Genomic DNA, 24,220 nt, shown 5'->3' with positions numbered 1-24,220 from the left:
CTGTCGGAGCTGCTTCGGCTAGCTCCGACAATCCTCGGAGCTCTTCGGCCACTCGAACGCCGACACTTCCGCCTAGTGGAAGTGGTTCCTCCTCCCAACCTTTCGGCTCTTTTCGAAGCCTAGTTGGCCCCGCCTCCCTGCCCTTCGTCTATCTCCGTAAGCTCTCGGCAACTCTCGGTAAACTTCTCTTTCCACTCCTCGGCTTTTTCCGGAAGCCCTTCGCGACTCGCTGTCGGCTTTGTTGGCCACTGTATCCCAGCTCTTCGGCTGTTTTCGGAAAGCTTCGGTGCTTCTCGCGGAAAAACTTTTTCGGAATCTGCCCTCCTCAGGAGTCTTTCTGGATCCCGGCAAGCTGCACCCCCAGGAGTTCTCTTCTTGGAACTCGTCGTCCCTGGGCTCCTGAATTCCCCCCCAATAGGGGCTTACACTAGTCAGAGTCGGGTGTGGCTGGTGGACAATGAACCATGTGTCCGACGTCGTCTTTAGAGCTAGGATAGTAACAGCTACCGTTTATTGAGTGCATTCAGGAGGAATAAAGTTAAATGATGAAAGCCCATCTTACAGAAAAAATAATAATAATAATTGAGAGTCAGAGAGGGTGGTGGGGATAAAACAGGCTGCGGAGTTTTTCAAAGGAGACAGAACCCAAGCCGAATTGGGAGTGATTAGCAAATAAACTTTTACTGTTTATTTTATTTGCAAACCTAATACAGGCTATAACAAATTCTTACAATACACAGTTTTGTCCACAAGAAAAATTGAAGAACCCCTGTCCCTGTCATCAATCTGCCCCCCCGTCACTATTGTATAAAGTTTCTTTCCAGATTTTTTTTTTAATGTATATGTGTTCACTCTCACACATAGTGGAGGCAGCCTCAAGTGCCTGTCACACTGTGTGATGCAGCAACAAACATTATTTCTCTGAGTTTCAGATCCATCATCTTCAGAAAGAAGATAATTAGTTTTACTTTAGCAATAGATTATTAAAATTAAATAAGATGTTGCTCATGAGGGTAGCTGAGAGCATACACTCTTCACGTGTGCATTTTCCTTCCCCCATCACTGAGACCCTGTTTGAAATATTGAAGAAAGGCCCTTGGGTCTGAGGGTTGCTACGACTGACACCGACCCTCAACTCCACAGTCCCTGCGTTCATTCATGCACAGGGTAGGTCACCTTTTCCATCATCAGACCCTTTGTGTTGACATAATGTGGCTTCCAGCACCTTTCATCAGCCAGCATACTTAAAGCTCACCCAGAAACAATTCTATTTATAGTGCCCAGCTTCCCAGGTTTGTAGTTTCATTATCATCATTGTTAGTGTCCACATGATCATCTCCATGGTTACCAAATCTGTCTGAACCCCTCTGTATGGCTGTTAGCATAACTGATGCCATCTTGAGTCCGTACAGTTCCTGCTGTCCTTCCACTGACCCTACCTACGGCTGTTCTGCATAGTAAATCTTTTCTCTGTCATCAAGGGCTTTGTAGTTAATAGATATTGTTTAATGACCTTTAGGTCCAGGTGGCCTCTATGCTCCATTAGCCTCCAAACAATGATGAAAACCTTTGCTGATGTACTCCTAGTACCTACAGGACTAGTTACCCATTCATAAATCTTGACTTAGGAATGCACTTCCTGTTTCCAAGCATGTGCCCCCATACCCTAGGTTAACTATAAAGTTGTCCCAATGGCCCCTTGAAGGTTCAGAGTGCAGCTGCAAATGCACTGGTTGGATTGCTGTCCACCAGTTCCTACCCTGTAAGTTACCCTATAATAAACTGATCCATTGATTATATGGAGCTGCCTGCCTCGTTTTTTATTCTCAAGATACCTTCTCAGTTTGTTGGGTACTTTTCGTTCCTTCCGACCTCCAACACCCTGCTTAGAAAATCCACTGTGCAAACATATTTACAAGTCCCAGGCTTGCTATGGTCAGACTGGTTCTGGCTTCTGTGGTAGGAAACCTATTTAAAACATTTCAGTGGCTCCTTGTTGTGCTTCAGATAAAGATCCATGAGATCCTGCACGTGGCCCTATGTCCCTCTTTCAGACTCATCTCCCACCAAACTCCCCTCTGTTCTGTGATCTTCAAACACGTTTGCTTTCTCTCAGTCTCATTCTTGCCAGGCTCCCTCCTGCCATGGGGTCTTTGCACCTTCTATTTCCCATGTCAGAAGTGCTCTTCCCTCTCTGTGTTGCCTAGACACATCTAGGCATCCTTCCATTCTCAGCTCAAATGTCACTTCCTCAGGGAAGCCCTCCCTGACTTCTCATAGGAGGGAAAAAGCAACCTTGATATTCCTGGTGCCCCTGTGAATCTCTCCTCTTTTGCATTGCCTTTTTGTTTGTTTGTATGACTATTTGATTAGTGGCAGGATTTAGTTCCTCACAGACTGTTAATATGAGGGCCTTAGTTCCTCCCTGGCTATTGCCTGGAGGCCACCCTCAATTCTTGCCACGTGGGACTCTCCATTGGGCAGCTCACAACACACAGGTGGCTTCATCAGAGTGAGTGAGTAAGAGATCAGGAGAGAGTGAGCAAGATGGAAATCGCTATCTTTTATGACCTGACTTCTAGAATAACAATCAACATTTTCTCTGTATTCTATTTGTTAGAAGTGGGTCACTAGGTCCTGCCTACCCTCAAGGGAAGCCATTTTTGAAGATGCCTATCAAAATGCCTGATTAGAACTTTTCCTTTCTCATTTGGGGCAACCAGTGAAGAGGGATTCTCTATTCTCTAGGAGAGATAGAACCTGACAGCAGGCATGCAAACATCTTCCTGACTTAATGCAAGCCATAGATATCAAAGATCAACGACTTCATGACCTTTTTCATCATATGATTTCTATAGGTTATCTCAAGAATGGAACAGCCCAGACTTTTCTGTACCAGGTCTCCTGGTGACAATTCCAGATACTCATATGAAGGAGGAATTGTCACTTGGCAATGGCCAAGGGGCCTCCTTGGGCTCTTCTCCATGCCAGAAAGGCAGTAGAGTGTGATGGATAAGAGCCCAGTTTTCCCCATAAGTTTGACTTCCAGATCAGCTGTATACTAGTGTGTGTCCTTAAGCACTACTGATTTTTTTTTTAAGATTTTTTTTGATGTGGACCATTTTTCAAGTCTTTATTGAATTTGTTACAATACTGCTTCTGTTTTATGTTTTGGTTTTTTGGCCACGAGGCATGTGGGATCTTAGCTCCCCGACCAGGAATCAAACCCTCACCCCCTGCATTGGAAGGCGAAGTCTTAACCACTGGACCGCCAGGGAAGTCCCAGCACTATGGCTTTTATTTATTTGTTTATTATGCAAGCAAGTTACTTCACTTCCCTTTGCCTCACTCATAAAATGGAGGTAAATTTTAATAATCCCTACTCATTAGGCAGTTGTAAACACACATAAGGTGCTTAAATCAATTATCCCTCAATAGTTTAAACTGTTATCGTTTCTGCATAACAATTTACTCCAAAACTTCAAATTTTAAACGACCATGTTATTATACTCATGGAATCTGTGGGTCAGAAATCCGGACTGGGAACAACAGGGATGGCTTGTCTCTGCTCCACAATGTCTGGGGCCTCAGCTGGAAAGATTTGAGGATTGGGAGCCAGAATCATCTGAAGGCTGGCTCTGGAGCCCGTGCTGGGAAGAACTCAAAGGCTAGGACCATCACAGGAGGAGCCACACATGGCCTCTCTGTGTGCCTTGGGCTTCCTCACAGCATGGCAGGCTCAGAGTAGTCAGACTTCTTAGAAGCTCAGAGCTCCAGCCAGGTCTGTGTCCAGTGTCACAGTGACCCAGCCTCAGAAATCACACGATGCCACTGTGTGCAACCTACTGGCCAAAGCAGTTACAAGCACATCCAGATTTCAAGGGAAGGAACAAAGAATTTTGGAGCCATATTTTCCAACTGCCCCAGCTATTAATATTTTCAGAACTGTACATGGGTCCCTTGGCTCAGAAGATCATGTCGATGCTGTCTTCTTTGCCGAGATGCTTATCTGTGTTGGTGGCACCCGATTCCTGCTGGGTGAGGGTGTGGCTACTGATGCATGTGAACAAACGTGTTTACATGTGAACAAACGTGTTTACATGTGAACATGCAGTGAGAGGCCGGATAAGCCTCTGACCATGTGAGTGCTGAGCCTGCATTTGTGTTTTCGCCTGATGGTGAGAATTAGTGGGGGGGTGTCCCCAGCCTGGCTCCTTTCCAGAACTCCAGGCTCTTATATGGAACTGCCCATCTATGGATGCCTAATGAGCATCTTAAACATCACACAGCCCAAACAGAACTTCACATCTCCTTTCCCACCCCAGACTGCTCCTCTCCCAGTCTTTCAGCCCCTATCAAGTCTATTTGCGATCTGCCAACTTTTCTCCAGCCCCACTGCTATCACCTTAGTCCAAATCAACTTCACCTCTCACCTTGCAATAGCCTCCCAAGTGGTCCCCTGTTTCCACCCTTGCTCCCTATAACCTGCTAGAACTCCCCAATTATTTCTGTGTCAGTTGGAATAAAATCCCATCCTACCCCTGGTTCTCCCAGAGCATCCTCCAGGCCTAGGACCCTGCCTGAGCACAGGTGGGATGTGTCCAAACCTAAGTGTCCAGTGAATGGAAGATGAATGTGGGAGAGTGAGTGGTTGAAGTGGGTATGTGTGAGTCAGTGTAGACGTATGAGTGTGTGTGTGTGTGTGTGTGTGTGTGTGTGTGTGTGTGTGTACATGCTGGCTGAAGAGGCCAGACTAGAGGACCACATGATTGGGAAGTGTCCTTCCCGCGGGGAGGACAGGGAAAGACGACTTGTGGGGTGCTCCTCCCAGTGAGGATGGAGTCCTCCCCCACGTGGGGATGGTGGGTGGGGTCCCAGCCAGGCCGGGCCAGACTGGGGATGTCCAGGGAGCACCTCTGTCCCGCCTCCAGGCACAGGGGCCCAGGGCTGGCCGACGTGGCAGCTGTGCAGCCGGCGGGCAGGCGGGGAGGGAGGGACGGAGGCTGGAGGCGGGCCGGAAAGTTTGTCTGGCTGCGGAGGCGGGGCCTCGGCCGGGGGATGCGCGCCCGGGTCCCCAGCGCCCCCGGCTCGCCTCGGAGTCCTGCTCAGCATGGGTAAGTCGCGATCGGCGCTGCGGGCAGGAAAGGCCGGCGACCCCATCCCTGCGCGCGCACTCTTTGCCCTGAGCTGCAGCTCCCCGACCAGCTACAGCCCACTCGGGTGGCAGCCGGGACAGCAGGCCTTGGCTGGTGGCTGGGAAGGGACGTGGGCCCACTTCCTTCCATGCTCCTTTCTGCCCAGAACAAAAGTGACCTGAGAGGGCTCCTTACTTGATACTGGGCGCTTACTCGGGACCAGACCCTCTCCTGACTGCTTTAAGCCTTACAGCATCCAGCAGGCGAGTGAAATTGTTCCTATTCTGCAGATGAAGAAGTGGAGGCTCCGAAGGGAGCAAATTCATTCATCCACTCGCGGAGCACTTCCCACCAGGCGGTGGGGGTGGGGGAGTAGGGAATTTCTTTGTTGCTCCAGGGGACTGAGGTTTCTGTTTTTCTCTCTGGATTCGGAAGCATCAAAGGGTCAATATTCATCTACCTACTATGTGGCAGACATTGGTTTAGGGGTTGGGGACTCAGTGGCCCTGTGTATAGATTGTGGGGTCAGAAAGACCTGGGTTCCAGCCCTCCTTCCCCCACTTTCCAGGTGCATCATGACCTGGGACGGTGTAGTTAAGCTCTCTGACCTTCAGTTTCCTCATCTACAAAACGATCGCCATAAAACACCCTATCACAGGGAAGCCATGTGAATGACGTGAGAATATGAACTTAATTACTCCATATACCACTTGCCCATGGTAGATGGTCCGTTAACATGAGCTTTTATTTTTGTATCACACCCAACTTTGGGATTCTGGAGTCAGACTGCCTGAGTTCAGAACCTGCTCTGTCACTCTACAACCATAGGCAAACGTCTTTACCTCTCTGTGACTCAGTTGCCTCATCTGTAAAATGGGAATGGCACCAGTGCCTGTGTTACAGGGGTGCCGTAGGGATTAAGGCAGCTGACACAGGTATGGCTTCTGGAAAAGGATGTGAGATTGGCTATAGTGACTGCTCTGTAAGTATCACCTGTTGCTGGGACATTTCGAAGCCAGCCTTCTGGGTGAGGATATTTGCATGGTTCAGTTTCAAACCTGGTCTTTCCCTGGAGTTTCAGGGGAAGACATGGTAGGTCTCTGGTGGGGGAGGGACCCAATACATTGTGACTCTGGTTGAAATGCTGCTCTAGTGTCACCAACTGAGGGTGCCCTGGGTCTTGCAGCTGGTGATATGGGCACCCAAAACCTGGGTTCTTTCCGCTCCACCTGCCCCTTGATTCTCTCCCTGGGCAGCTCTGCCTTCCACAGTGAGAGGCTTAGAGAACTGAGGGATTTCCTCCAGTGTGGGACAGCTTCACATACTATATTTAGACAGACAATCCATAGAAAGGGAGAGTGGTTCCTAAATCCAGGCTAGGCCACCCTAATTTGGAGGCCAGGATTTACTCCACTTCCAGGCCCTGGACCCCACCAGGCCCCCACCCCAGGATGCTCAAGAGCCAAGATCCTTTCTCTCTGGATTCCCTATGTCCTGAGTTCATTCATTCATTCAATCATCTGTTTGCTTAACCAGTACTTACTGAGTGCCTACTGTATGCCAGGAACTGTCCCCAGCATCAGGAGACAACTGAGAACAAACAAACAAACAATTCCTGTTCCTTTGGGGCTGACATTCTGCTTGGGGAACCCAATAAATATGTAAAGCATATAGTTATTTCAGATGATGAAAAGTACCATGGAGAAAAACAAGTAGAGAAGGGAATACGAAGAGCTGGGTGCCATGGGAGTTTGCATTTTTAAGTAGAGGGCCAGGGAAGGTCTCATAAGAAGGCAACGTTTGAGCAGAGACCAGAGAGAAGGGGGATTGGGTCCTCTGAGATGGAGGGAAAGGGCTTTCCCGGCAGAGGTGACACCTGGTAAAGAGCCTTGAGTTGAGACAGGCTTGGAGTGAGGAGGAACGGGAAGGAGGCTGGTGTGGCTGGAGCCCAGTGAAGGGAGGCAGGTCCTACAGGGCCTTGAAGGCCACTCTCAGGACATTGGCTTTTTTTCAGCGTGAAGTGGGAGCCTTGGAGGGCTCTGAGAAGAATGATGTGGTCTGACTTGGGCTATCGTAGGATCCCTCCAGCCTCTCTAGAGCAGTAGATTAAGTTCAAATGTATCTGACACAGTCCTGGAATGGGATGTGGAGATACCGCCCTGGACCCTGATTCTGTCATTTGTTCACTCAGTAGAAGCTTTATTGAGCCCATCTTGGATGTCAGGGTGGGGCTGGATCCCTGGAGGCAGAGACAGTAAGTCTCTGTCCCATCCTGCTCAGTTCAATAAGGTAAACACATCACTTACTCAATTACTTGGTGTGAGCAAATGCAGGAGAAAGCAGAGTTGGTTGGAAGTGAAAAATATGACTTGGAAAGTTGAGGAAGACGTACAGGAATTAGAGATTCCCTCAAACTAGCTTAACCAAAAAAAAAAAAAAAAAAAAAAGAGTGGGGGTTTAGTTATTGGTCACTGAAAAGTCCACGGCTTCAGGCATGGTTGCATCTAGGGGCTCAGGCAGTGTTGTCAGGAATCCCTCCCAAGGGGAGATGGTCCCTAGCTGCTCTAGGCAGGTAAACTACCAGCTCAGTACCCCAAGTAAGCAAACACCCTGGACTGGACTGGCTCTCACTGGCTCAGGTTCAGCCACGTGACGTTCACCACTGTCCAAGGCCGGGGAACCTGCTGGCTGATCAGATCTGGGTCATGGACACACCTCTGGAGCTGGCTGGTGGGGGTGGAGTAGGGAGGTCATCTCTACCCCAGACCCGGAGACTGAGAGTTGAAGACGGGACGGGGAAGGGCAGCTCCCCACAGAGCCGGCGAGACTGATGGCCAAATAACAGACGTGTATTATCAGAGGCCCCCCGGGGAGGTGAGCCGGGATGAGGATGAGTGGGCATTTGGGAAACACGGGTGGAGCAGGAGAGGGACCAGCTCATGAAGACGCAGAGCGGCATGAAAATCTACGGTGTGTGCCAGGAACCAGTGTTTGCAGGGTGTGTTGGAAAGGTGGGGACAGGGGTGGGGAGGAGAGGTAGCCAAGGAGTTGCGCTGGGGCCACCAACTCGTGAAGGGCCTGGGAGGTCATGCTGAGGAGTTAGGACTTAATGGAGCAGGTGGTGGGAGCCTTGGAAAGCTTAAGGAAGAGAATCCTCTTCCGCCATCTTTCTAGTGGCCCTGACTCATCTGAGGCTGTCCTTCACAGCTCCATGGGTCAGTAGCACTTCACTATGCTTTGTGACTTGGGATTTTCCTGAGAACTTTATTTCCCCTCCACATCTGCCCCCTACGCCCCTGCTCTCTCTCACACCCCACCTACCTCTGATCAGCCCTTCTTGCTTGAAGTCAATCCAGCAAAGCTCTTAAGTGCATGGGTTTGGGAGTCAGATGGGTCAGCGTCTGAGTCCTGATCCTGTTGCTTCCCAGCTCTGAGAACACTCTGAGCCTTCGTTTTCCCATCTGTCAAATGGGGGAAATTGTAGCAGTACCACCTAGAGTTGTTACGAAGATAAATTGAGAGAAGGCACCTAAAGTCTTTGCAGAGAGGAAATACTCCATCAGTGACACTTGTTATTATTTCTGTTTGATCTCACTTTTATTTTTGCTGTTCTGCTCTTACCACTGTGACCTGAACCTGTCCTGCTGCATTTTTCCAGCAGAACCTGTGGACAGTCAGCTTTGCCTGTGAGCCCTTTGGCTGGGTTCCCATTCACCTCAAGCAGAGCCCAGGAAATGGCAGAAAAATTCTGTGTTTTCACTTGATTGCCTCACATGGCCTGGAAGAAACTTCCCTTCTGGCAGTAAACTCCAGAAACCGAGGGAGGTGGTGCAGAGGGAGGTGAGGAAGGGGCAGGACCTGGGCAGCATAATCTCCCCAGAGTATTTACTGATGGTCATGAAGAGGAAGGACAAGGCCAGCCAGGGGATGGTAGGAGGCTCTTCCCTGGGGGGCAGAGGTGATGGGGAGAAGGGTGAGCAGAAAGTGGGGGGTGATTCCTCTACCCATGAAACTCCTCCCCCCTGCACAAAAATTGCCTAACATAGATGGAGCGAGGCAGAAGTAAGAGAAGAGGGTGAAATCTTATTATGCCAAGGTATAATAATGGAGTGGTTAAGGGCAGGGATTGTGGAGCCAGAAGACCTGGCTTTGAATCTAGACACAGCTACTCACTACTCTTGACCTTCGGCAAGTCTCTGATGATCGGTTTACTCATTCATAAATAATACAAAAGCCCACCTCATAAAGTTGTGGTGAGAATTAAATGAGCTATTACACTAAAAGTGCTCAAAGCAGTGCCTGGTCCAGATCAAACACTCCATAATTCTGGTTATAATGTTATGAATGTTCTTGTCAGGTCCAGGTGGGGATGGGTGAGACAGATACATCTGGATTACTCCTGACGCTTCCAGAAATATTTGTTTATGTATGTGAATTAAAAATTAAGAGCAACCTGTTTAACTGCTCTGCTGATATGGTAGCTGCTGGCCACATGTGGCTATTTTCACACTTAATTAAAATTAAATATAAATTAAAAATGCAGTTCCTTAATCACATTGGCCACATTTTATTTTACTTTTTTTAAACATGGCTTCCATCATTCTTAATATATTTTTCATTTACTTAATCCAAGAATACACAGAAAGTAGTTTTTTAAAAAATATTTATTTATTTGGTTGCACGGGTCTTAGTTGCAGAACACAGGCTCCTTAGTTGCGGCAGGTGGGCTCCTTAGTTGCAGCTCCAGGACCCTTTAGTTGCAGTGTGCCACCTCCTTAGTTGTAGCATATAGGCTCCTTAGTTGAGGCTCATGGGCTCCTCAGTTGTGGCAGGCGAACTCTTAGTTGTGGCATGTATGGGGGATCTAGTTCCCTGACCAGGGATCGAACCCGGGCCCCTTGCAATGGGAGCGTGGAGTCTTAAACACTGGACTGCCAAGGAATTCCCTTCTCTGCCTTTTTTTTTTTTAAAACGACATCCATCACCACCTGAAATTATATTAATTCATTTATCATTTGCCTTTTTCTACTAGAATGTCAGATCTTTGAAAACACCATTGTATTGCCAGCCCCAAGAACACTGCCTGGTGTGTTGCAGATGCCAGATAAATTTTGGAATGATTGGATGGATGCATGAATGGATGGGTGTGTGTCTGGGTAAATAAGGGATGGAATACAAAGATGGGTGGATAGATGGATCAAAAAATGGATGGATGTTTGGGTGAATTAAGGGGTAGATAAATGGGCCAATGAGTGGATGAAAATGTGGTGGATGGAGTAGATAGATGGATGGAGGAGTGAATGATGAAGGGCTGGGTGGATAGTTGATTAGTAAATAGATGGGTGAATGAATGGAGTGGATGGATGAAGGAAGGAGTGGATGGATGAATGGGTGAAGTAGATGGACAGAAGGAAGGATGGAGGGAGAAATGGATGAAGGAAGAAGTGGATGAATGGACGGATGGATGGAGAGATGGATGGAATGAAGGAAGAAGTGGATGAATGGGTGGATGCATGCATGTCTGGGTATGTGGATAAATGGGTGAATGGATGGATTAGATAGATGGAAGGATGGACGGACAAAGCAAGAAGTGGTTGAATGGATGACGGATGGATGGATGAATAAATGAACAGATGGATGGATGTAGTAGGAGGATACATGAATGGATGAGCAAATAGATGGAGAGATGGAGGGGTGGACAGAGGGAGAGGAGGTCGGATAGATGCTCTGGCAGGAAACATTCTGGACTCTGTCCCTGTCACTTTTGTTTTCCAGGCCGACCCTCACTCTTCCTGGCCCTGTGTGCCTCTGTGTCTTTGCTGGGTGGCCTGACCTTTGGCTATGAACTGGCAGTCATATCGGGTGCCCTACTGCCACTTCAGCTTGACTTTGGGCTAAGCTGCTCAGAACAGGAGCTCCTGGTGGGCAGTCTGCTCCTGGGGGCTCTCCTTGCCTCCCTGGTAGGGGGCTTCCTCATCGACCGCTATGGCAGGAAGCAAGCCATCCTCGGGAGCAACTTGGTGCTGTTGGCAGGCAGCCTGAGCCTAAGCCTGGCCAGCTCCCTGACCTGGCTGGTCCTGGGCCGCTCAGTAGCTGGCTTTGCCATCTCCCTCTCGTCCATGGCCTGCTGTATCTACGTGTCAGAGCTGGTTGGGCCACGGCAGCGGGGAGTGCTGGTGTCCCTCTATGAGGCAGGCATCACCGTGGGCATCCTGCTCTCCTATGCACTCAACTACGCTCTGGCCGGTGCCCTCTGGGGCTGGAGGCATATGTTTGGCTGGGCCACTGCACCTGCTCTCCTGCAGTCCCTCAGCCTCCTCCTCCTCCCCCCTGGTACAGTTGATGCTGCAGCCCACAGGGACCTCATCCCCCTCCAGGGAGGCGAGGCCACGAAGCTGAGCCTGGGGAGGCCAAAATACTCCTTCCTGGACCTCTTCAGGACCAGGGATAACATGCGAGGCCGGACCATGGTGGGGCTGGGGCTGGTGCTTTTCCAGCAGCTAACAGGGCAGCCCAATGTGCTGTGCTACGCCTCCACCATCTTCCATTCAGTCGGCTTCCGTGGGGCCTCCTCGGCTGTGCTGGCCTCCGTGGGGCTCGGCGCCGTGAAGGTGGCAGCCACCTTGACCGCCATGGGGCTGGTGGACCGAGCGGGCCGCAGGTCCCTGCTACTCGCTGGCTGTGCCCTCATGGCCCTGTCGGTCAGCGGCATCGGCCTTGTCAGCTTTGCTGTGCCCATGGACTCAGGCCCAAGTTGCCTGGCCATGCCCAATGCCACTCGGCTGTCAGGCTTCCCTGGAGACTCTGGCCTGCCCAGTGGCTTGGCTCCACCTCTGCGGCCAGTGACCGACCAGAGCCCGGGGTGGCCGGTCTGGTCAACCTCTGAGAAAACCAAGCCTCATCTGGGAGCTGGGGACCCCACTGCCCTTCCACTGCCAGCCTTAAGCATCGTGCCCGCTGCACCCCCTTCTCCTGCCCCTGAGCATGCCCTGCTGCACTGGACCGCACTGGTCTGCATGATGCTGTTTGTGAGCGCCTTCTCCTTTGGCTTTGGACCAGGTAAGTGGGAGTTCTCTTGCAGGTAACTCTGGAGCCTGCCACCTCTCCTAGTGGGAAGCCTGGGGACTGAATCCATCAGGGTCTCAGAGGGGACTAGAGGTGGCTTGACCATGAGAAAAATGAACTCAGATTTCAGGGCTCCTTGCTTCCCTGAAGGTACTTCTTCTGAGGGCAGAGGCCTAATTTATGTTTGTAATATTTTCTTTCTTACAAAGTTGTCTAAGCTTCAGGCCTCATAAAACCAGAATGTGCCAGTGGATAGCTCACTCAGAAGGGTTTAGCTGGAAAGGAATTTAATGCATAGGGTGTGCCCCTGGATAGCTCACTCAGAAGGGTTTAGCTGGAAAGGAATTTAATGAATAGGGTGACCAACCATCCCAGTTTGCCCAGGACACTGAAAGTCTGATGTCCCGGGAAACCCCTCAGTTTTCTGGGCAAACCCAGCTGCAGCCTAAGAGTCCTCCCTGCTCTCCTGTCCTAGTGACCTGGCTTGTCCTCAGCGAGGTTTACCCCGTGGAGATCCGAGGGCGAGCCTTTGCCTTCTGCAACAGCTTCAACTGGGCTGCCAACCTCTTCATCAGCCTCTCCTTCCTTGACCTCATCGGTGAGTCCTCTGACCTAATTCCTTGGCCCGGTTCCTTCAAAATCCAGAAACAACTGCCTCCAGACAGAGCCTGGGCCTCCATATCGTCCAGGTATAAATCACAGAAAACCCCATGCAAACCAGTTTGTGAACAAAAGGTAATATTTTTGTCTTAAATCATGAAAAGAGGAGGGTAGTTTGCTTCAAGCACCACTGATCCAGAGGCTTCAACAAAATTGTGGGCCAGCTTTCATGCTCTCTTGGCTCTGCCTCCTGTGCTGTGGGCTTCATTCGCAGGTAGACCCACCTCCATGCAAAGATGACCACAAGCGGGTCTCTTCATCTTGGCAGCCCCCGGGGAAGGAGAGCATGTCTTTCTCAGTGGCTCTCGCTCATGTCCTGGGGCTGATTCTCATTGGCTCAGCAAGATCACGTGCCCATCCCTGAACCAATCACTGTGTCTGGAAGGCTGGAATAGTCTGATGCCCAGGCCTGGGGTCATATACCCACTCTGGAGACCCGGGGAAGGGGAGGACGGACAGCCTCACCCAACTGCATGGACTGAGAGTTGGGGGAGAGTTCCCCAAATGAAAACTGAGGTGCTAGAACAAGGAAAAGGAGGGCTGGGAGGCAAAGGCAACAGAAGATATGACCTGTGAGCTTTCTACTTCATTCCAGGCCCCATCAGCTGGGGGGGGGCTGGCTTTATTGACAGCCTGGGAGTTGAGGCTGAAGGGGGCTTAGAGCTGAAGCATCCAGTTCTCTGTCCAGGAAGCCATCTCTGATTGGTAGTGGGGGGGATGGGGGTTTGGGAGACCTGAGTGTGCCCCCATCGAGACAAGTCCATTCTCCTCTCTGTAGCTGAAAGTTTCCACTCTTAAAGCAGAGGAGTTTAAATATTTTTTTTTTGCAGCAGAGCTATACTTCAAATAAAACTTTGTGCAAAGGCTCCACGGAAATGTCTGACAACATCCAGAACCCTCAGACATGCTGTAAAATTCTCCAGGCCAGATAAGAGGCGAAGGTCTACCCCAGCCCTGGAGGGAATGTGTCTGAGACCAGCCGAGGCAGGAGCCACGACCTTTTTGTTTTGTTCTAAACCAGCTTAAACTGGCTCATGCCCACGTGCCAGCAGGAAGGATTTCTCAGATCTAGTTTGGGTGACGTCTTCTCTTCTTGACTAGCCTTCAAACCCAGTCTGGGCAGTGGTGGGGTCTGGTGGGAATTATATAGGCCCAGAACACCAGGGAAGGGTCTCTGAGATGCTGAGATGCTCCGGACTCAAGGCCAGTGGTCATCGAGGCCAAAGTGGGCGGGGCTCCTTCACTGCGGAGCCCCAAGGCACAGTTCTTAGGGTGTAGGTATTTTCCCATTTCCTGCACCCAAGTGTTTCCTCTTCAAAGGAAGAGCCCTGGGGGACTGTGGGAAATGCTGGTAGAAGAACCCACCCACCGTGCCTGTCTCCCATACACAGTCTTTGGGAATCCAAGCTTCTCCCTGGTGCCTCAGTCTTCAAGCATCCCCTTTATGTGGGACGAATGAGTGAGAAAGAGAGAGGAAGGAGGGAAGGAAGGAAGGGAGGGAAAGAGGGAGGGAGGGAGGGCTTATTAGAACTGTATCATATCCCTATCATCCCCATCTCACAGACTGGGAAATACGTCCTTCCCAAGTCTAGCCAGGCAGTTAGGTAGAAGACTAGAACCCAGTCTTCCTTCTCCCAGCCCAGCACTCTCCCTGCTGGTATAAGGATTAAGTGGAGGTCAAGCTGGTTAAGGGTGGCTGCTCGGAGGAGGTGTGGCCCTGGCTGTTAGAGGTGAGAATGGTGTCTGAAACGTAATTCGCGCTTCTGCCTCCACAGCCTTCTGGATGGAGCTGAGGCTTCTGCCTTCTCTTGCAAACCAGTCACACGCCCAATTGGTTGAATGCTCGATTCATTGAAAAACCAATCCATGGAATTTCTGAGGGTGGTTTTTCGGAGCTGAGCTTTGCCAAGGCTGCCCCCGCAGCTGTTTTGCTGCTGAGGTGGATGTCATCTTCCCTCCATACACATTTTCAGGTGCCAAAAGTGTGCACCTCTGGCTGGTGTGTGTCCAAGATGTTGGCGGATTTGGGCCCTGGCCCTTTGCCTGCCTCTGAGACAACCAGTCCTACTCCTGCTTTAAGGTACTTTTATCTGACAGTGTGTCAGTCATACTGCAAATCCACCATCTAGAGGATCTGCTTTGGGTGAACTGATTTTCAGCGTTCGAGGAGTTGGCCCAAGCTGTGCCCTGCCCACACTCCCACCCCGTTTTTCCCAGGTGCCATTGGCTTGTCCTGGACCTTCCTGCTCTACGGGCTGACTGCTGTCTTCGGCCTGGGCTTCATCTATTTATTTGTCCCTGAAACAAAAGGCCAGTCGTTGACGGAGATAGACCAGCAGTTCCAGAAGAGACGGTAAGGGGGCCAGGGCTGGCCTGGGGGGAGGAGTGCCATCAAACCCTGAGCATTTTGCTTCAGGATTTTAGTCATTACACTTTCCCTTTGCAAAAGAGTGTTTTTCTTCTCTTCCTGTTGTTCTTACTGCCTGGATACAGTGAGTTTTGTCCTGTCTTCATACATGAACTCTTTTCCTTGAGTTGTGTAGTGTCTTCCTACAGCAGAGTTTTATTTGACTTGGAGCTTAGCTCCTAGGAATTTAAAAATCATGCAATTATGGACTCATAGGAGGTTAGAATACTTAGATCCTGAAACCACAGAATCTTAGAGTCATGGAAGCTCGGATAAACAAAATATTACGATCGTGGCCTTTTGAATCACACACAAAGAGCTGTGAGAATAACGTATTCATTCAGTGGGTGTTAATATGCCACACAGTGTTCTGGGCCGTAGGAAATTGTGTCTGAAAATAAGATGGAGAAGGCCTTTGTCCTCACGGAACTTCCATTCTAGTAGGGGAAGGGAACCGAAAATAAATAAGCCAATGAATGCAGCAACAAAAGCATTTCAGTTAGTGATGAGTAGCTGGAGGAAAAGGAAACAGAGCAAAATACATTGAGAGGGTCTGGTTGGTGGAGAGGGAGACAGAGGGGAACAGGGTTGTGGCTAAATCAGAGTGGGTGGTCAGAGAGGGGTGCCCTGAGTAGGTACCATTTAAGTTAATGAGAAGGAGGCAGCCAGGAGGCAGTAAAGCTGAGGCAGGGCGAACCTTCCAGGTAGAGGGAACAGCAGGTGCAAAGATCCTGAAGCTGGGAGTGCATCTGGCCTATGCAAGGAACAACAAGGAAGCCAGTGTAGCTGGATCAGAGGCAGGAAGGAGGGAGGGGAGGAGGAGAGAAGATCAGGTTGGCCAAGTGGGTAGGAGGTAGATCACATAAGGTCTGTAGGTCCTAAACAGTTCAAAATCTTAGCATCAGGGACCTTGGGCTGTGGAAATAAAGAGTACTGGCAGCGGGAGGGGGGGGTGTCAGAAGGGACCTGAAACCACCATAATCCTAAGCATCCTTGGCAAATGCTCCAGGTTGCCTCTTGTCGTAAAGGGAGTCACCAGCGTCTGACTGCCCGTTCTATTCCTGGGAGGCCCTAACAAATTAAAACGGTAAATCATTCTAACGGTGAGTTGGAACTTGCCTCCCTGCAGCTTCCTGCCAAGCCCCTACCTGGCCCCCAGAGGGATGCGGAACGAGTCCATGTCAAACTTCAAACGTGGTCCACCCCACCCCAGAGTGTTCTCTGCCAGCAGCACACTCCCAGTTTGTTGCCTGACACCTTCCGTGGGGCCCTCAGCAAGTCCGGCCATATTAGTTAGGAGACAGATTTGGCTGCTTGAAATAGTCTGAACATAGGGGGTCCGGGGCTGGCATTGAAGCTGTGCTTCAAGAGGTCATCCAGGGTCCCAGGCTCCTTCTCTCTTGTTGCTCTGCCATCTCTCCAGTGTAAACTTTTCCACATGGCCCGTGGGAGCCACCACCTCCCTGAAAGAGGGAAGGGGAAGAGGAGGACACACAACCTGTAAGATCCACACGTCACTTCCACCTACAAACCCTGTGGATGGAACTTGGCCACATCCACCTGGAGGGGCGGCTGAAAAACATGGTCTTTAGTCTGGGTGCCATGTGCTCACCTAAACATCGAGGGTGCTGTTACTAGACATAAAGGAGGGACAGATACTAGGAGCCACCTGGAATCTCTGCCGTACCGGCTTTCTTGGAAGAAGATTCCAGACCCCTCCGGTGGAATAGGAAGCTAAGGAGGCAGAAAGGCAGGGAGAAGCCAGCTTTAGGGTGAGGCAGGAGGGAACTGCAGCTCAGGGGAACACTGAGCTGGACCTAGGGACTCAGGAGCCTGGGCCAGACCTTGGGGAAAGCAGGCTGGATCTTCTACAGCCTCAGGAAAAGACAGGAAGTTAGGGGCTTTGGCTGGGTCTGGAGCCAACTTTGGCTGGGTGAGTCACCACTCCAGTCCTTACTGTTCAGGGGGCCCCTGATATCAGAGGCCACAGAGAGAGAAAGAAACTCAGCCGTGGGGAGCATGGGGACACGGGAAGCTCCAGAGACTTTGCAAGCAAGCACTAATGGGACCCTCCTTCCAGCACCAACTGTTCTCAGTGCTGTGTTACTCCCTATAAGAATCACATCCCCAGGAGAAAGTCTGATTGGCTAAGCCTGGTTTATGTGCCCACCCCCCAACCCCCAACTTGGCCAGGATAGGGCAAGCCTCCTCTATTGACCGCCCTATGAAGATCGCATGCAACAGAGGAGACCTAGAGCCCCAAGGAGATGAGAGAATGGGAGCTGGATGGAGCCACCATCCATTGCTGTGGCGTTTACTTCTATTCGTGTCCTCATGCCGCAGATGTGCTTGTTGGAAATGGGGACCTGCAGCTTAACGGTCTGTTTCCTCTGCTCCTTTAGAGAGACATTAGCAACCGAGGGGCTCAGACCCCCTTGCCATCAGTGGCCACTGAGTGCCATAAGCATGTTCCTTTCCCTTTCACATCAGGTTACTTGGGCTCAGAAGAGACCTTTCCATTCCCAGGGTGATATGATCACCAAAAGAGCTTTCAAAAATCTTTTATCCCAACTTCTCAGGTATCCATTCATTCGCTTTCAGCAAATATTTCCAAGTGCCAGCTAGGAGCCAGGCACTGTACTAGGCTCAGGGCACAGACCTGTGACCAAGAGACACCGTGTCTCTGGACTGAGGAGGAAGTTACATTTTAATGCAAAGGGGAGAGATGGATTACAGAACATCCAAATGCATGAATAAGATAAATGAGAATGGGGTTTATATCATGAGGAAAATAAGGCAAGTCAACTGCCAGAGAGTGAACAGCGGATTTGGGGGCAGTGTGGAGCTTTCCATTTCTTTAGCTGGGGTCCAAGTGTACCATGGGTACATTAATGACACGAGTTGATTGTGAGCTCTTCATGACATTGAAGGACATTTTTGTGTACCTGTTATGTTCACTGCTCTATTCCCAGGGCCTAGAACAGTGCTTGGCCCATGACAGGCCAGCAGTGACTCTAGCTCTAGTGAATGAATGAAAGGATGCTCAACGAAGGCCTCTGCGAAGAGGTGGCAGTTGAGTTGAGACCTGAATAATGAGAAAAAGCCATCTTCTCCAAGAGCTGGAAGAGAGTGTTCTAGGCAGAGGGCACAGCCAGAGCAAAGGCCCCGAGGTGGGAACAAGCTGGGGGTTTTGAAGAGCGAGAAGGAGACCCATGTGGCCGGGGTGGAATGCAAAGATGGGACTGGAGGGCGGTGACATGGGAGAGGCCGGCTGCAGAGAGGGGCTTGGACGTGAGGCTGAGCGTGACGTCAACTTCTCAGCAGGAGTGACAGGAGTTGGTCTTCGTGCTTAGAAAGGTCTGCCCTGTGATGAGGAGAACCGGCTGTGGGAGGTGTGGGTGGACACAGGAAGACCAGGGGGAGAAGCTGGGTGGTCCAGAGATGGAAGTGTGCATTAAGGCAGGAAGCAGGAAGGGTCAGGCAGGAGAGGGGTGGGAGCGGAATGGGGATCCCATGTATGGTCCACTCCCATCACCCCTCGGGAAGGCCACCAGGCCCTGTCACCCTCTGACCCCACTTACTCTCTGCTCTCCAGGTTCGCCCTGAGCTTTGGCCACAGGCAGAGCTCGGCTGGCATCCAGTACAGCCGAATTGAGGTCTCTGCGGCCTCCTGAGGAGTCCATCTGGAAAATGCTGGAACCATGGCTTTAGCAAACAGTCTTCAGCTTCCTGCTTGCCTGGGTGCCAGAGCACAAGTTCTAGGTGGTCCTGCAAGAGGCACCCCTGCTCCGGAAGAGGTCTGTTTTGCTGGGGCGAAAGGGATGAAAATCTGAGAACTCAAAAGTCTGCAGGTGGAGTCTCAGACTCTGAGGGTTCCTGAGGCTCTGCCTTCCTGCCTCAGTTTCCCCATTGACTCCGCGCATCTCTGCAGTAACGAACTTATGATGAGAACATCTTATGGAGACTTCGTTGCTCTATGGGCTTTCTCAACGAATCTCGAGGGTACCACGCTGGCAGGAAGTCTCTCCTAGAATCACCCCTAAATCCAGCTGAGGAGACCATATTCTCTGTTCTCTTTTTCCATCTGGTTGGGACTTTCTGGGGAGGGGGAAGCCTGCTTTTTGGCTCTCAGATCTCGTTTTGTTCAACCCCTCTAATCCTCTTACCTAGAATATTTGTCATTCACCAGCAACTCAGATGGTTGGTAAGAGTTCTAGTCCTGAGGCTGCTGGTGTTCTTGCGGTCTGACTGGGGATCTCAGCTTTCCCTGTATGTACAGTGGGGGCTCTGAACCAGGTGGTTCTTAAGATCTCTTCTGATGCCAATGAGCTGGAATTCTAAGTGCTGGCAATACCACAGATATTCAGCATGGGCCCTGCTCTCAAGTTGCTAGTCATATCTTTCAGGGATATGGGTTTTAATTAGGGGAAAGGTGAACAGAACTCCAGAGTTGTGTGCACTAAAATCCAAGGACCATCATAGTGCAGGTCATGAGCTCCAGGAGCTGTTTCCAGGATGGCGCGGGAGGACTTTGCAGAAAGGAGACGGGTCTGGAAGCTAACAAACCTGGTTGTCGGGGTGGCCTCCACCTCCTGGCAGCTAGTGACCCTGGATAAGTAACAACTCCCTTAAGCCTCAGTTTCCACATCTACAGAATGGGGGTGACTATGCCCCCAGGGGTGTATTTAACCTCTGTCTCCCATCAGGAGGGTCTTCATTTGGTCCCATCCAGCTGGCCAGCATGGACGAGATTTCTGCTCCCCTTCAATACCCAGGTCCCCACCTTTGGGACGTTGTAAAGGGTCACCCCCCCCCCAACAAGGGGTGAGTCAGATGGAGACTGAGCAAGTAGCTCCTCTCCCACAGGACTCTGGCCTCCCCTGAGTCCTTGCCTCTCATTTCGAGCTCCTCCCCTTAGGTCCGGTGGTGTGTTGGAGCTGGCTTGTGCTGGCTTGTGAGAGCTGATTGTTAAATTTTCAGGAGTTTTGCAAGCTCGTTGTTAAACACAGCTGCTAAAAAATTAAATGATTTAAGTTTATACTTAAATAAATTATATTAAAACCGAGGTAATCGGGGGCTTGCCTTGTGGCGCAGTGGTTGAGAGCCCGCCTGCGATGCAGGGGACACGGGTTCGTGCCCCGATCCGGGAAGATCCCACATGCCGCGGAGCGGCTGGGCCCGTGAGCCATGGCTGCTGCGCCTGCGCGTCCGGAGCCTGTGCTCCGCAACGGGAGAGGCCGCACCAGTGAGAGGCCCGCCTACCGCAAAAAAAAAAAAAAAAAAAAAAAAACGAGGTAATACATACAAAAAACTCATCACTTCCTTATTTTACTACATTTTGCTCTCATCTGTGCTCTTAAGGTAATTTACACCTGTTGCATCGCATGAGGAACGTGGGCTAAGGGCACTGCTCATCCCTTGCCAGGTCTGCCTTCAGTGATCCATGGGGAGGGCACGTGCCCCACAGGGACTGGGGAACACCACAGATCAGGGCTTGATGTGTCGTTTTGTTGATTGTCCAGTCTTAAGAATGTGATGGATACAATGTTAATAATGGAAGTTAAACTTAACAGTGTGTTCTGTCTGTAGGCGATACATTGTGAATGGCACAAAAAATGGAGCGGATTGTTATCCAGTTCAGCCAACAGGTGACTCGTGTCACTGGTGAAGGAGTTTGGACACATGTCTTTGTTGTTTTACTTTCGTCTCATTCATTAACACGAACAAAAATGTCAACTAGCATTCATGTCAGAACTGCATTCACGCTTCAGTGACGTCAGCAACTTCTTTGCTGAACCGTACTGTTGTCAAGCATTTCTTCGTGGTCTAATTTTGTTAAATCATGGCTACACTGCAGTGACAGTTGGCTTTGGAATCAAGAGGTTGGCAGAAAAATCAACAAAAACATTTCTGTGAGAATTAATTGGCTAGATGGCATTTGCAATAAAGAGTATTTACAATAAAGTGTTTATTAGTATTTGTAAATTTGTCAATTTTGTGCAACAAACACATCCTTGATTTCCAGTAAAATTTACACACACACACACACACACACACACACACACACACACACACACACACACATTTTTTTCCCTGGAGAGCAGTTATCAAACATTTACCAGCCCATCACTGCTTACAGCTGTCTTTCTGGCCCCTTCAGATCTAATTCTCTCCCCAGGGAGCCCCAAACCTTCTCAGTTCTCCTTTCCTATCAGCCTAGGAGAAGGCTCTTCTAGTCTTAGGGTGGTTTCTCCTCTTTTTTGTTCAGGGTCATAAACTCATAGATCAGGTGGGGGATGTAGGTGAGTGAAGTCCGCTGTGGTAAGACAATAGGGAGTAGTGAGGTCTGTGGAAACAGGTGAACACAGGCCTCTCTATCAGGGATGACTGACACTCAAGTCCAGCTGGTGCCTGCCATGAAGGAATGTGGGCCCATTGTGCCCTGAGCATCTGAATTTAAAGAAAAAAAAATCCAGCAATTCAGACTTCGGTGTAAAATTTCCTGATTTTTTAATAGTGGCAATTGATTCTTAATTGAAAAAATCATTTTTTGAGCTCAACTCAACACACCTGTGGCTAAATCACAGCCTTTAGTTTGTGCCTCAGTTGTTGATGTGCTCTGAGATATTCTTTTCTTCTGGGTTTTTGAGGATCCCAGCTTAAATCAGAGCAAAGCAAGTAGCCAAGTAGCCGAGTAGCCAAGCAGCTTGAATGGAATAGGTGGGAGGGGTGTTACTGAACATGAAGGGAGAGAGACATGAAGGGGAAAATGGCTGAAATCTCAAATATATTACCCTGGGACGACGAGGTGTGTGGCTTGAGTAACTGCTCATCTGTATAATGGGGACGATACTACTCACTATACAGAGATGATACCTGTCAATCACTAGTTCAGGGCTGGGCTCATCGCAGGTGCTCAAAAATGGCTGAGTAACTGGCCCAGCAGCCTCCAGGGGCATCTGGCCCTGGGTGAGGAGGACAGTGAGGGCAGTTCAGAAAGGGGAGGAGCATCAGAGAAATCTAAAATTTGAGGGTACCTACTAGGTGGTCAGAAATTGTGAGCACCACCCAGAAAAGTGATGTGATCTGTTCATTGATCTGCAGGGTGGGGACTGGGAAGCTCTCCTTTTCCCAGATAATCCCAGAATCACTTCAGGGAAGCATTTCCCAAATCCTACTCTCACGCAGAGCCTTTCACATGTATGCCCATCACCTAGCACCTTCCTGTAGTTTCTCACATTGCGCTACACAGACTACTTACCGAATGCTTTAAAGTGACTTGCTTTTCAACTTAAATAGATGGATTTTAAAGGGAAGCTATATTAATTTATTTTTTCACTCAAATGCATGTTTCTTGTGTTTCTACTGTGTGCTGGACACTGTTCTAGACCCTGAGGGCACAGCAGGGAACAAGACAAAGAGCGGTCATTTTAGTGGGGGAGATAAATTGGAAACAAGAGCTAGAAATGGGGTGGGTGGAGGGGGGGAGGAAGGGGAGGGAAAGAGGAAAGAAGGAAAGGAGGGAGGGAGGAAGGAAGGAAGGAGAGAAAGAGAGAGAGAGAGAGATGTGCGTCAGTTAGTGATGATTATCAGAGAGAACCCCTTTGAGGTGGTGGCACCTGAGCACAGATCTATGTGATCTAGAGGAAGCCATGGAAGGATCTGGGGCAAGAGTATCCCAGGCAGCTGGCCCAGCATGTGCAAAGGCCCTGAGGTAAGACTGAGATTCCATCTTGGAGGAATGCCAAGGAGGAGCGAGTGGAGGGTAGAGTGATGGCAGAAGACAAGGAGGAAGTCAGCAGGGGTCAGGTCATGAAAAGCTTCCAGAAAACAGAAGCATTTCAGACTTTCTTCTAACCATACCAGGAAGCCACCGCAGCACTTTGAACAGCGGACTGACACGATCAGGCTTAATGCTGTCAAATACCCTTTGTTGGTGATGTTGGTGAGTACCAAAAAAAAAAAAAAAAAAAGAACGTCAATAACAGAAGTAGAAAGAAACCCAGTTTCACTGAATTCTCACGAAATACTGTCGTCTACTGAGGGCTCTGAACTTAAGGCCTCCTCTGTGGTGAAAAAGGGGGCTTAGCAAGTGTGAGAGAGGTGTTCACGACATAGTAGCACCGACCTAAGATTGTGTCTGGATTGAAAGAACAGTGGTGTGATTCAGCACATTTGTATGATGTTTGTGAACCATCTAAAATCATTTCCAGTGCCACGGGCGATATGCTTCTCAGTCTTTGGTTAATGCATGGCTATGGTGAGATGATCAAGGAAGTCACAAGCACCAAGAAAGAGACAGGGGGCCTTAGTTACTCTCACATCAGACCCTCCTGGAGAGGAGCATTGGCAGTGTCAGCCTGGAACCAGTGAGACACCAGCGAGGTCCCCACAACAAGTGTCCTTCAAGGAGGAGTGAAGGGATGGGTGAGATGGGCTCCTCCAGGAGAGGAGCAGGCTGTGTACACCCACTTAGCATCTTCCTGCTGCTTCCAAGGGGCTGGCCTTTCACGGGACAAGATGTGAAACCAAACACAGACTATGCCTGAGGTCATGGGTCATCAGACCTGGAAAGGAAATCTCCACCCCTGCTTTGCAGCTTAGGAAACCAAGGCTTACAAGGCTGACGACTGACCCTCTCCTCTCCAGCTCCAGCATCTGCTTGGATGACCCCTCACCAGCACAGCTCTCCCAGGCTCTGTACCTGCCATCCCAGAGGCCTCCTGCTCCGCTTTACCTGCTCCATCCTGAACGTGGTCAACCTCAAACACTACTCACCCTTAATATTTTATATCAAACATCCCAGGGGCTTCCCTGGTGGCGCAGTGGTTGGGAGTCTGCCTGCCGATGCAGGGGACATGGGTTCGTGCCCCGGTCCGGGAAGATCCCACATGCCGCGGAGCGGCTGGGCCCGTGAGCCATGGCCGCTGAGCCTGCGCGTCCGGAGCCTGTG

The 24,220-nt window shown here is 50.2% G+C and overlaps 1 protein-coding gene across 2 annotated transcripts; it reads left to right on the top strand.

The window, feature by feature from the left end:
* The first annotated feature begins 5,027 nt into the window (after nt 1-5,027).
* On the top strand, nt 5,028-19,366 carry SLC2A10 (solute carrier family 2 member 10). 2 transcript variants are annotated; one of them, XM_059037788.2, is made up of 5 exons: nt 5,028-5,114; nt 10,911-12,194; nt 12,676-12,798; nt 15,078-15,213; nt 18,863-19,366. In XM_059037788.2, exons 1-5 carry the CDS (start codon nt 5,111-5,113, stop codon nt 18,939-18,941), a joined length of 1,626 nt encoding a protein of 541 aa, XP_058893771.1. In that variant the 5' UTR covers nt 5,028-5,110; the 3' UTR covers nt 18,942-19,366. The 2 variants fall into 2 exon arrangements, with proteins under 2 accessions (XP_058893771.1, XP_058893770.1); XM_059037787.2 differs by lacking the exon at nt 5,028-5,114 and having other exon boundaries at nt 10,735-12,194.
* Nucleotides 19,367-24,220: the final 4,854 nt, after the last annotated feature.

This window comes from Kogia breviceps, chromosome 14 (genome assembly GCF_026419965.1).
Source record: "Kogia breviceps isolate mKogBre1 chromosome 14, mKogBre1 haplotype 1, whole genome shotgun sequence".
NCBI lineage: Eukaryota > Metazoa > Chordata > Mammalia > Artiodactyla > Physeteridae > Kogia > Kogia breviceps.
The sequence above is the reverse complement of the archived record's forward strand: the minus strand, read 5'-3'. Positions and strand labels throughout refer to the sequence as shown.